Consider the following 13,557-nt stretch of genomic DNA (forward strand, 5'->3'; position numbering starts at 1 on the left):
AAGCAGGGAAAGGTAAACACATTCAGCTTAAGGAGATGGCAGGTAAGCGAAACCAATAACACACTTACCTGCCACAGACACACTGACTGGAACCCGTGCACAAGTGCTGCTGTCCACACCAACATTAAAGGACACAGCACACACCACATACCACACAGGAACCCAGGACACCATAGCTGCAATAACATGAGACAGGGGAATCTCTAGAAAACATGCTGGACACCAAACACCACCAGACATGTAACACCAAACAAGACATACCAACTCCCTGAACATAACCAACTCCATACAAATAGGGACAGGGAAGGAGACACCGGGATAACATTGATGACCACAAGGGTGGCCCTCACTGGACAGATGGAACACCCTGGACTGGAGCAGAGCTCCAGCACCAACAACAGCTGAAGTACAATTGACTCCAGTCAGGAAACCACAGAAGATAAAAGCCAAGTGACCACACCCAGTCAGGGAGTTAACCAGTGGCGGATCCAGAGCCTGGTCTCGGGAGGGGCACTTCCAGATTATTTTCTGTCCGCCGCCACAAAACAATGGTGCTTATAGAACAGACTCTAAAGTGTAGAGGTATACTGTATATTGTGTGGCACAGTGTATTCTATATGTGTATAACAAACATATTTCACATGAAAACTTACAATTACTTGGCTTGGCCCTTGGGGATCTCGGACGCCAATTCAACACTTTGACCGGGGGCTGATGTGTTAATGAGAAAGATTTCATAATAAGGATTTGGAGGGGCAGAGGGATAGCAGAGCAGGGAGAGGCTGGTGCTGCTACTAGGGGGTCATACCATGGGGGAGTAATAAAGCCCACCATAATGCACCCCCAGTAGAAATAATTCTCCTTATAATGTGACAGTGCAAAAAATACCCCCTTGTAATGCCCCCAGGTGAGCTAATGCCCCCTCATTGTGGCCTCAGTAGATGCCCCTATAGTGCCCCCAATAATGTGCCAGTAATAACAGCGCCCCATGTGCCAGTAATAACAGCCCCCCATGTGCCAGTAATAACAGCCCCCTCATGTGCCAGTAATAACAGCCCCCCCCATGTGCCAGTAATAACAGCCCCCCCATGTGCCAGTAATAACAGCCCCCCACCATGTGCCAGTAATAACAGCCCCCCCATGTGCCAGTAATAACAGCCCCCATGTGCCACTAATAACAGCCCCCCCCATGTGCCAGTAATAACAGCCCCCCCATGTGCCAGTAATAACAGCCCCCCACCATGTGCCAGTAATAACAGCCCCCCATGTGCCAGTAATAACAGCCCCCCATGTGCCAGTAATAACAGCCCCCCATGTGCCAGTAATAACAGCCCCCCCATGTGCCAGTAATAACAGCCCCCCCATGTGCCAGTATTAATAACAGCCCCCCCATGTGCCAGTATTAATAACAGCCCCCCCATGTGCCAGTAATAACAGCCCCCCCATGTGCCATTAACAACACCCCCCCCCCCATGTGCCAGCAATAACAGCCCCCCATGTGCCAGCAATAACAGCCCCCCCATGTGCCAGCAATAACAGCCCCCCCATGTGCCAGTAATAGCCCCCCCATGTGCCAACAATAACAGCCCCCCCATGTGCCAGTAATAACAGCCCCCCATGTGCCAGTACTAACAGCCCCCCGTGTGCCAGTAATAACAGCCCCCCCATGTGCCAGTAATAACAGCCCCCCATGTGCCATTAATAACACACCCTCCTTCCTCCTAGTGCCCCCCATAATGTACCAGTATAAAATGCTCCAGTAGATGCCCTCAGTGTCCCTCATAATTTGCAAGTATAAAATACCCCTTCTTAGTGCCCCCCGTAGATGACCCCATAGTACTCCTCTCCCCCCTTCCCCATAGTACCCAGCATAATGTGTCACAGTATAAAATTGTACTGTACAGAGCGCCCCATATAAAATACCCCCTTATTGTGGCCTCAGTAGATGCCCCTATAGTGCCCCCAATAATGTGCCAGTAATAACAGCGCCCCATGTGCCAGTAATAACAGCCCCCCATGTGCCAGTAATAACAGCCCCCTCATGTGCCAGTAATAACAGCCCCCCCCATGTGCCAGTAATAACAGCCCCCCATGTGCCAGTAATAACAGCCCCCCACCATGTGCCAGTAATAACAGCCCCCCACCATGTGCCAGTAATAACAGCCCCCCCATGTGCCAGTAATAACAGCCCCCATGTGCCACTAATAACAGCCCCCCCATGTGCCAGTAATAACAGCCCCCCCATGTGCCAGTAATAACAGCCCCCCACCATGTGCCAGTAATAACAGCCCCCCATGTGCCAGTAATAACAGCCCCCCATGTGCCAGTAATAACAGCCCCCCATGTGCCAGTAATAACAGCCCCCCCATGTGCCAGTAATAACAGCCCCCCCATGTGCCAGTATTAATAACAGCCCCCCCATGTGCCAGTATTAATAACAGCCCCCCCATGTGCCAGTAATAACAGCCCCCCCATGTGCCATTAACAACAGCCCCCCCATGTGCCAGCAATAACAGCCCCCCATGTGCCAGCAATAACAGCCCCCCCATGTGCCAGCAATAACAGCCCCCCCATGTGCCAGCAATAACAGCCCCCCCATGTGCCAGTAATAGCCCCCCCATGTGCCAGCAATAACAGCCCCCCCATGTGCCAGTAATAGCCCCCCCATGTGCCAACAATAACAGCCCCCCCATGTGCCAGTAATAACACCCCCCCATGTGCCAGTAATAACAGCCCCCCATGTGCCAGTACTAACAGCCCCCCGTGTGCCAGTAATAACAGCCCCCCCATGTGCCAGTAATAACAGCCCCCCATGTGCCATTAATAACAGCCCCCCATGTGCCAGCAATAACAGCCCTCCCATGTGCCAGCAATAACAGGCCCCCCCCATGTGCCTGCAATAACAGCCCCCCCCCATGTGCCTGCAATAACATTATATATATGTATATAGTCAGGACCATAAATATTGGGACATCGACATAATTCTAACATTTTTGGCTCTATACACCACCACAATGGATTTGAAATGAAACGAACAAGATGTGCTTTAACTGCAAACTGTCAGCTTTAATTTGAGGGTATTTACATCCAAATCAGGTGAATGGTGTAGAAATTACAACAGTTTGCATATGTGCCTCCCACTTGTTAAGGGACCAAAAGTAATGGGACAATTGGCTTCTCAGCTGTTCCATGGCCAGGTGTGTGTTATTCCCTCATTATCCCAATTACAATGAGCAGATGAAAGGTCCAGAGTTTTTTTCAAGTGTGCTTTTTGCATTTGGAATCTGTTGCTGTCAACTCTCAAGATGAGATCCAAAGAGCTGTCACTATCAGTGAAGCAAGCCATCATTAGGCTGAAAAAAAATCAGAGAGATAGCAAAAACATTAGGCATGGCCAAAACAACTGCAATATTCTTAAAAAGAAGGAACGCTTAGGTGAGCTCAGCAACACCAAAAGACCCGGAAGACCACGGAAAACAACTGTGGTGGATGACCGAACAATTCTTTCCCTGGTGAAGAAAACACCCTTCACAACAGTTGGCCAGATCAAGAACACTCTCAAGGAGGTAGGTGTATGTGTGTCAAAGTCAACAATCAAGAGAAGACTTCACCAGAGTGAATACAGAGGGTTTACCACAAGATGTAAACCATTGGTGAGCCTCAAAAACAGGAAGACCAGATAAGAGTTTGCCAAACGACATCTAAAAAAGCCTTCACAGTTCTGGAACAACATCCTATGGACAGATGAGACCAAGATCAACTTGTACCAGAGTGATTGGAAGAGAAGAGTATGTAGAAGGAAAGGAACTGCTCATGATCCTAAGCATACCACCTCATCAGTGAAGCATGGTGGTGATAGTGTCATGGCATGGGCATGTATGGCTGCCAATGGAACTGGTTCTCTTGTATTTATTGATGATGTGACTGCTGGCAAAAGCAGCAGGATGAATTCTGAAGTGTTTCGGGCAATATTATCTGCTCATATTTAGCCAAATGCTTCAGAACTCATTTGACGGCGCTTCACAGATCAGATGGACAATGACCCAAAGCATGCTGCAAAAGCAACCAAAGAGTTTTTGAAGGGAAAGAAGTGGAATGTTATGCAATGGCCAAGTCAATCACCTGACCTGAATCCGATTGAGCATGCATTTCACTTGCTGAAGACAAAACTGAAGGGAAAATGCCCCAAGAACAAGCAGGAACTAAAGACCGTTGCAGTAGAGGCCTGACAGAGCATCACCAGGGATAAAACCCAGCGTCTGGTGATGTATATGCATTCCAGACTTCAGGCTGTAATTGACTGCAAAGGATTTGCAACCAAGTATTAAAAAGTGAAAGTTTGATTTATGATTATTATTCTGTCCCATTACTTTTGGTTCCTTAACAAGTGGGAGGCACATATGCAAACTGTTGTAATTCCTACACCATTCACCTGATCTGGATGTAAATACCTTCAAATTAAAGCTGACAGTCTGCAGTTAAAGCACATCTTGTTCGTTTTGATTTCAAATTCATTGTGGTGGTGTGTAGAGCCAAAAATGTTAAAATGATGTAAAAAAAAACACATATTTACCTCCATGTCAGCGATGCGATGCAGCCTGTGTCCCGCGCTGTACGGCTCAGGCGGCGCGCCTGGAGCAGCCTCTGATAGACTGCCAGCCTAGAGCCTGCAGCCTATCAGAGGAAGGGAAAGGGACACGCCTCTCCCTCCCCTGCCTCAGCACAGCCATCTGTATCGCTGTCCTGAGGACGACGATACAGATGACTAAGGAGATGAGCGGTTCCACAATGGAAACGCTCATCTCCCTGTGCCCCGCCGCCGCAGCCAGCTCGGGGGGGGCAATTTCCCCGTTGCCCCCCCCTGGATCCGCCACTGGAGTTAACCCTTACAGCCCCAGACAGAGGGAGGCTACAACCTAAAGGGGAAGTGCACACACAAGCATACTAAACCACACGTTATCACCGGCAACAGCATGCATGGTAACCCAGAAGGTCGAGACACTGCCAGCACATGCTCTCACAGCAACACGTTGCCGCGGGCAACCGCAAGTGTGGCAACAGTGTCACAGCGCAAACCAAAGGCCGTGACAATAGTCCTACCACTTTACAAATCGCTAGTCAGACCACACATGGAGAACTATGTACAGTTCTGGGCTCCTGTGAACAAGGCCAACATAGCAGAGCTGGAGAGGGTCCAGAGGAGGGCAACTAAAATAATAACTGGAATGGGGCAACTACAGTACCCTGAAAGATTAGCAAAATTAGGGTTATTCACTTTAGAAAAAAGACAACTGAGGGGAGATCTAATTACTATGTATAAATATATCAGGGGTCAGTACAGAGATCTATCCCATCATCTATTTATCCCCAGGACTTTGACTGTGACGAGGGGACATCCTCTGCGTCTAGAGGAAAGAAGGTTTGTACACAAACATAGAAGAGGATTCTTTACAGTAAGAGCAGTGAGACTATGGAACTCTCTGCCTGAGGAGGTGGTGATGGTGAATTCACTAAAAGAGTTCAAGAGGGGCCTGGATGTATTTCTGGAGTGTAATAATATTACAGGCTATAGCTACTTGAGAGGGGTCGTTGATCCAGGGAGTTATTCTGATTGCCTGATTGGAGTCGGGAAGGAGTTTTTTATTCCCCTAAAGTGGGGAAAATTGGCTTCTACCTCACAGGGTTTTTTTCTGCATTCCTCTGGATCAACTTGCAGGATGACAGGCCGAACTGGATGGACAAATGTTTTTTTTCGGCCTTATGTACTATGTTACTATGTTACTTAGAAAAAGTGGATATGCTTTGTATATTCCTGTATAATATATAAGGTGAGTAAAAAGAAGAAAAAAAACTGGAACTCCTTTATCTCTTGTGGCGCTGTTAGGCTGGATACATCACGCAGGTAGTGTAGTAAAAGGTAAAACTTTATTTGTCTACGCGTTTCGAGTGCTTAGGGCCCACTTCTTCAGGACAATCACACTATTTACAAGGTGCAAAACAATAGCAGTTTATTTATACACTGTTTTGGCTGCAAGGGGGCGTGACCATGGGCGGGGTTAATTTTGATGGCCAGATGTTCGGATGCAGTGTTTAGAATTGTGCCGACGCAGTGAGGTGCCTGCCGGTGCTCAAAAAAGGGCACGCGCCTCACTGACATCAAACTCACCACAGGAGGAGAGGGAGTCCCCGGCTTCTATTCATATTGTATAGTGAGCGCTGTAAAGCGCTCACCAGTCAGAGCTGGTATCAGTATGACCCGCCCCCTAAGGAGACGTCATACACACTGATGTAGGAGAGGGAGTCCCCGGGCTATATTTATGCTGTATGGTGAGCGCTGAAGAGCGCTCAACTGTGGGCTCTTGTGGGACACGCCCCCTTCTGACAGCGTCAGCTGGTGGGGCGGACACTCAGGGGATCTCGCTGTATGTTCTCTTCGCCGCTCTGGGTTCGAGGGGGAGATGGAGGTGAATGCCGTGGACTTCCAGAGGAGGGGGGGGGGGTTCGCAGCGCTCCCAGACTACTTATTAATGCCAGTGAGCTCGACGCAGGGTGGTGAGATGGTAATGGTGGTATATACGTATATGACATTAACAGGAGGGGGAGCACGCAATACAGTTGTGGGACACAGGTAGGTACATAAAAACATAGGGATAATCACAAATATTTAAATAAATAAATAAAAGAAATATACGCATATATCAGTGATATAAGTAACCATTATATGGAATGGGATGCAATCAAATAAAATGAATAGAAAGAAAATAGGCATGAATAATGGGGGGGGGGGGGGATATGACACACAAAGGGAAAATATATATGAGATATAGATTAGTTAGTGTGGGGGTATAGGACACAAAGGATTCCAATAGGGATGTAATGAGATAAAACAAGATAAAATGGCATAAGATAACACTAGTAAATATAAAATAGTAGTGACTGATATGCTATTAAAGTACTGTTTCGCTCAGTTCATTGAGACCGTGAGGTGTTAGCATATCTAATTGATATATCCAGAACACCTCCCGTTTTTGTAGGGTGTTAAAACGGTTAATAGGGTTTACGGGTATATGTTCTATGGGGGTGATTTTTATCGGGTGTTCTTGTTTTTCTATGGTAGACGCACAATGTCTTGACAGGCTGTGTTTCTGGTATAAACGTTGTATATTGTATCTATGTTGATTTAGTCGACAGTGTAGCTCCTGTGTCGTGCGCCCCACATATTGCAGGCCGCAACTACACTCGATTAGGTATATGACATAAGAGGAGTGGCACGTCATGTGTTGTTTGATAGGGAAAGATATTAATGTTGTTTGATTGTGGGTGATTGTTTTACAGCATAGGCATCGCTTGGACCGGCATTTGTAGCTGCCAGTGTTTTGTGCCGTGGTTTTCCTTGGATTGTTTTGTGGTTTGTTATGTTGTCTTGGTTTGCTCGGGGCCAGGATGCTTTTTATGGTTGGGGCTCGTCTATATGTAATCATTGGTTTGGGGGATAAGTATTTTGAGAGGTATGGATCTTGAAGTAATATGTGCCAGTGTTTGGCTAGAATCTTCTTGATGTACCTATTTGACGTGCTATACTGGGTGATAAAATTGAGGCGGTCTTGCTCCTCCTGTTTTTTGGAGGTTGTGGTTAGACATTCCTCCTGGGATACGCAGGAGCTTTTTTTTTAAAGCATTTTCTATCAGTTTAGCTGGATATTTTTTGCACAGAATCGTTTTTGGATGGTGTCTGTTTGTTGTACGAAGTCTTCTTTGTGTGTGCAGTTCCGTCTTATTCGTTTGAACTGCAGCCATTTCTTATGATAAACACTGGCATAATGGATATCGCTGTTGCTGTCAACCGGTTTGAAGTACGTTTTTGTGGATATGGTGTTGTTGTGGCTCTGGATGATTATATCTAGGAATTCGATCTCTGTTCTATTGAAGTTGAGACTGAGAGTTATACCCCAGTCTGTTTCGTTCAGGGACTGGCAGAAGGTTTTGGCAGAGGCTCTGGTAGATGGGCCCGACAAGTATGTGCGCTAAGAGCTTCATTTATAGTCGGTATTGTACCACTTTTATCTAGAATGACCTTTTATAATGGTGTGCAGCCATTTTGTTTTTTGTAATATGTTTGCTTCTTGGATATGCACCTGTGATTCTGAAGGTTCTAGTCAAAATTTTCTTGTAATATACGTATATACCACTCACTGGCTCACTGGCATTGATTAGTAGTCTGGGAGTGCTGCGAAACACCCCCCTTCCTCCTCTGGAAGTTCACGGCATTCACCTCCATCTCCCCCTCAGACCCAGAGCGGCGAAGAGAACATACAGCGAGATCCCCTGAGTGTCCGCCCCACCAGCTGACGCTGTCAGAAGGGGGCGTGTCCCACAAGAGCCCACAGTTGAGCGCTCTTCAGCGCTCACCATACAGCATGAATATAACCCGGGTACTCCCTCTCTTACATCAGTGTGTATGACGTCTCCTTAGGGGGCGGGTCATACTAATACCAGCTCTGACTGCTGAGCGCTTTATAGCGCTCACTATACAATATGAATAGAAGCTGGGGACTCCCTCTCCTCCTGCGGTGGGTTTGACGTCAGTGAGGCGCGTGCCCTTTTTTTGAGCACCGGCAGGCACCTCACTGCGTCGGCACAATTCTAACCACTGCATCCAAACATCTGGCCATCAAAATTAACCCCGCCCATGGTCACGCCTCCTTGCAGCCAAAAGAGGCGCCAAAACAGTGTATAAATAAACTGCTATTGTCTTGCACCTTGTAAATAGTGTGATTGTCCTGAAGAAGTGGGCCCTACGCACTCGAATTGCGTAGACAAATAAAGTTTTACCTTTTACTACACTACCTGCGTGATGTATCCAGCCTAGCAGCGCCACAAGAGATAAAGGAGTTCCAGTTTTTTTTCTTCTTTTTACTCACCTCATATCGCCTACGCACTTAACCCGTAAGTGCGTCCTGGAACCAAGGCTGCAGCAAGGCACCCCCGGATGCTGGCCGGATTTATCTACCAGCAAGGCTTTTGAAGGTGTTGTGACTCTTCACAACACACTCCGATAAGTGAATTTTTGCATGCGTTTACTTTTGCTGTTCAAAGTTTCATTCCCAAAATGTTAACATTCTGTAACGTTGGAATAGCTTTAAATCTAAATAGTTTTTATTCAATGTGTCAAAATAATTGCATAATCTTAAGTATATGAATCAAAACTCCCAGTAAATGGAGCAATTCAGATAATATCAACACCCCCTATGTGATAATAACACTATTGAATTAAACCAGTGCTGGCCAACCTGCGGCTCTCCAGCTGTTGTAAAACTATAATTCCCACCATGCCCTGCTGTAGGCTGATAGCTGTAAGCAGTCTAGGCATGCTGGGAGTTGTAGTTTTGCAACAGCTGGAGGGCTGCAGGTTGGCCATTCCTGAATGAAACCATATACATTTCCAGTTGGTACTAAGATTTCAATTTCATATTAAAGGCAATAATGCAAATGTTATTAAATCTACAGGCATCATATTATAGAGCAGGATGAGCAGTAGACTGATATATTGTTTTGTGGGAAATAATTTTGTATAAGGCTACTTTCACACTAGCGTTCGGAGCGGATCCGTCTGATGTTTCATCAGACGGATCCGCTCCGATAATGCAGACGTTCGCATCCGTTCAGAACGGATGCGTCTGCATTAAAACTTAGAAAATTTTCTAAGTGTGAAAGTTGTCTGAGCGGATCCGTTCAGACTTTACATTGAAAGTCAATGGGGAACGGATCCGCTTGAAGATTGAGCCATATTGTGTCATCTTCAAGCGGATCCGTCCCCATTGACTTACATTGTAAGTCTGGACGGATCCGCTCGCCTCCGCACGGCCAGGCGGACACCCGAACGCTGCAAGCAGCGTTCAGGTGTCCGCTCACTGAGCGGAGCGGAGGCTGAACGCTGGCAGGCGGATGCATTCTCAGTGGATCCGCCTCCACTGAGAATGCATTGGGGCCAGACGGATGCGTTCGGGGCCGCTCGTGAGCCCCTTCAAACGGTGCGCACGAGCGGACACCCGAACGTTAGTGTGAAAGTAGCCTAACTTGTACCCTTTTGAGTGAAATCTATGCTCTTTTTGTACTAAGGAGTCAAGTGGGCAGAACTACTTAGTGATTGCCTCCCTTCCCGCTATGAGTAGCAGTACCTTTTGGACTCCTCAGCAGAGAAACAGCAGTGATTTTATCTAAAAAGTTATGTGTTATATTGTTTTCCCACAATGCTTGGCATTGATCTGGTTAGCTCATCCTGCACCATAACATGCTGCTAGTAGACTGGATATCATTTTCATAGAAACTGGTTCTCTTTAAATCTCATTAAAAAAAAACTAATTTAAGGCACAACTCTAGGTATGTAGCATACAACAGTAAGGATATGTTCATATGCTCCAGTACTAGTTTGGACTGCCATATCTACCAAATGCACCAAGACACACAAGTTCGCTCTAACTGGCTATGTGTTTTTGTAAAGATGCAGTCATATTTATGTGTCATTCACAATTGCAGAAAATATTTCTTATTGCAACGTGTTGCTGTAAGTTCTTGAAAACCAAATCACTGCTATGGCAAGACTTTGCACTGCATCTTTTGCACACCAAAAAAAACATAGCAGAAAATGCCACAATAATTGTACATTTAAATTCAGCCTTACACAAGAAGTGAACAGGGAAAAAAAAAAACAGAGGGAGATCAATTTTACTTCTCATTGCTTGGTGTATTATGTCATTGTCTTGGTGCAGTTTTATAAGGAACAGAAGGATAATACCTGGATTTGCTGCAGTATGTTCTTTAGCTGAACCAAGAATTCTTTGGCTTCCTTTGCTTTATCAGAAACGCCACTCAAAGCCTGAGAAAGCTGTGCCTGTGTAAAATGATAAAATAAAAGATACCAGATGTGAACATCATTTCCATCTATTAGTATTCAAGGAACTGTTAAGGCTTGATTGCTTTGCCTTGCATGCAATTCTCTATTCTCAGCTCTAAGCATACAAAATGTAACTGCCTCCATAGACGGAGATACATCCGCTCACCCTAAGTGGAATCAAACCCTACCAGGTTGTCTACAGTTCAGAACTAGGAGAATTCCTATGGGAAATGAAGACAGAGAATGACAAAGTATATCTAACGGGTTTAGTTAATGCCTTCTGCAGCTATGGATAGTTCTTATGGAACTAATAGCCTATTAATAGTTATTGCTTACGTTTCTTTTTAAGCTAGGTTCCCAAAGAAATTCATTAACAATACATTCGCAGAAAACAAACTTGAACATCTAAAGCAACCTTCTCAGGTATGCAAGCATATTGCTTAGAGAAAGAACTAATTTTGTTATCATTACTTTTGGCCCACCATTGACAAACAAAATTGAAAAAGGTTTTATGTATGACCCCAATTTCGAAAAAAGTTAGGATGCTGTGTAAAATGGAAAAAAAATAAAAATAAAAACAGAATGAAAAAAAAAAATAATTTAGAACTTGACGGCATCTCAAAAAAGTTACGACAGGGCCATGTCTACCATTGTGTAGCATTCCTTCTTCTTTTAACAGCAGTCTGTAAACATCTGGGAAGTGAGGAGGCCAATTGCTTGAGTTTTGGGAGAGGAATATTGTCCAATTCTTGCCTGATGTAGGATTCTAGCTGCTCAACAGTCCTGGGTCTCTTTGTTGTTTCATTATGTGCCAAATATTTTCAATTTGTCAAAGGTTTGGACTGCAGGTAGATCTGTTCAGCACTAGGACACTTCTTCTAAGAAGTCAAGCTGTTGTCATGGATGCAGTATGTGGTTTAGCATTGTCTTGCTGAAATATAAAAAGCCTTCCCTGAAAGAAACGCCATAGGCACTAATGCCACCCTATACTATCAGAGGTGCAGGCTTTTGAACATAAAAAGCTGGATGGTCCCTCTCCTCTTAAGTCCACAAAACACAGCGTCTGTGGTTTCCAAAAAGAATTTCAAATTTTGATTCATCTGACGACACAATAATTTTCCATTTTGCCTGGTTCCCTTTTAAATCAGCTTTATCCCTTAGGCTGAGTTCACACGGGTGAGATTTCCGCGCGGGTGCAATGCGGGAGGCGAACGCATTGCACCCGCACTGAATCTGGACCCATTCATTTCTATGGAGCTGTGCACATGAGCTGTGATTTTCACGCATCACTTATGCGTTGCATGAAAATGCTCTATATTGTGCATTTATTACGCAACGCAGGCCCCATAGAAGTGAATGGGGCTGAGTGAGAATCGCAAGCATCCGCAATCAAGTGCGGATACGGTGCGATTTTCACGCATGGTTGCTAAGATGACAGTCTATTCACTGTATTATATTCCCTCATAACATGGTTATAAGGGAAAATAATAGCATTCTTTAATACAGAATTCTTAGTAGGTGGTCAATTGAGGGTTAAAAAATGAAAAAATAATTAACTCACCTTCTCCTCTTGATCGCGTAGCTGCCGGTCTCTTCTTACTTCTTTAATCATGAGCTGCCGGCTATAACCATGTTATAAGGGAAAATAATAACATCTACACAACACCGAACCCAAACCTGAACTTCTGTGAAGAAGTTCGGGTCTGGGTACCACAGTTAGTTTTTTATCACGAGCGTGCAAAACGCATTGCACCCGCGCAATAAAAACTGAACAACGGAACGCAATTGCAGTCAAAACTGACTGCAATTGGGTACCTACTCGCGCGGGTTTGCCGCAATGCATCCGGACCTTATCCGGACACGCTCGTGTGAACTCAGCCTTAGAAGGTGGCGGCGTTTCTGGATTGTGTTGATGTATGGTTTCTTCTTTGCATGATCCCGCTTTAACTTAATGTGCGGATTGCATGTTGAAGTGTGTTTACAGACAATGATTTCTGGAAATGTTCCTGTTCCCATGCAGTGATTTCCAGTACAGAATCATGCCTGTTGCTTAATGTAGTGCCGCTGAGGGGCTGTAGATCATGAGCACCCAATATTGACTGTTGGCCTTGTCCCTTGCACACATGGATTTCGCCAGATTCTCTGAATATTTTGATGACATTATGTACCATTATGATGGTGGGATATTCAAAGTCTTCACAATTTTACATTGAGGGACATTTTTCTGAAATTGTTCCACAATTTGTAGATGCAGTTTTTCATAGGTTGGTGAAACTCTGCCAATCTTTGCTTCTAGAAGACTTTGCCTCTCAAACATGCTCATTGACCCCAGACATGTGACTTAGTAGCAAATTGCACCTCAGTTTTTTTTTTTTTAGTACCACTTACTTTTCCAGCTTTTTGTTGCCCCTGTCCCAACTTTTTGGCGATGCGTTGCTGCCATCAAGTTTTTTTCTTTTAAAATCTCTTTTTATTGATAACCATAGAGTACATTTGGATTATCAAGTTTTAAATGTCTCACTTTCAACATCTAATATGTGTTTTAATGTGTCTTCTATTAAGGATAAAATATGGGTCTATGAGATATGAAAATCACTGCATTCTGTTTTTGTTTACATTTTACATAGTGCCCCAACTTTTTTGGGGAACTGGGGTTGCAAATA

At 45.0% G+C, this 13,557-nt stretch overlaps 1 protein-coding gene across 1 annotated transcript in view; it reads right to left on the minus strand.

Moving 5' to 3' along the window:
• The window catches only part of TRIM67 (tripartite motif containing 67), a 233,945-nt gene that overhangs the window by 163,059 nt on the left and 57,329 nt on the right, over positions 1 to 13,557 (minus strand). Inside the window, exon 2 of the mRNA XM_040430107.1 lies at positions 10,796 to 10,891. Coding sequence (XP_040286041.1) covers positions 10,796 to 10,891 — 96 coding nt within the window. The remainder of the gene's footprint in view (positions 1 to 10,795; positions 10,892 to 13,557) is intronic.

The sequence above is a fragment of the Bufo bufo genome, chromosome 4, assembly GCF_905171765.1.
Source record: "Bufo bufo chromosome 4, aBufBuf1.1, whole genome shotgun sequence".
NCBI classification, from domain to species: Eukaryota; Metazoa; Chordata; class Amphibia; order Anura; family Bufonidae; genus Bufo; species Bufo bufo.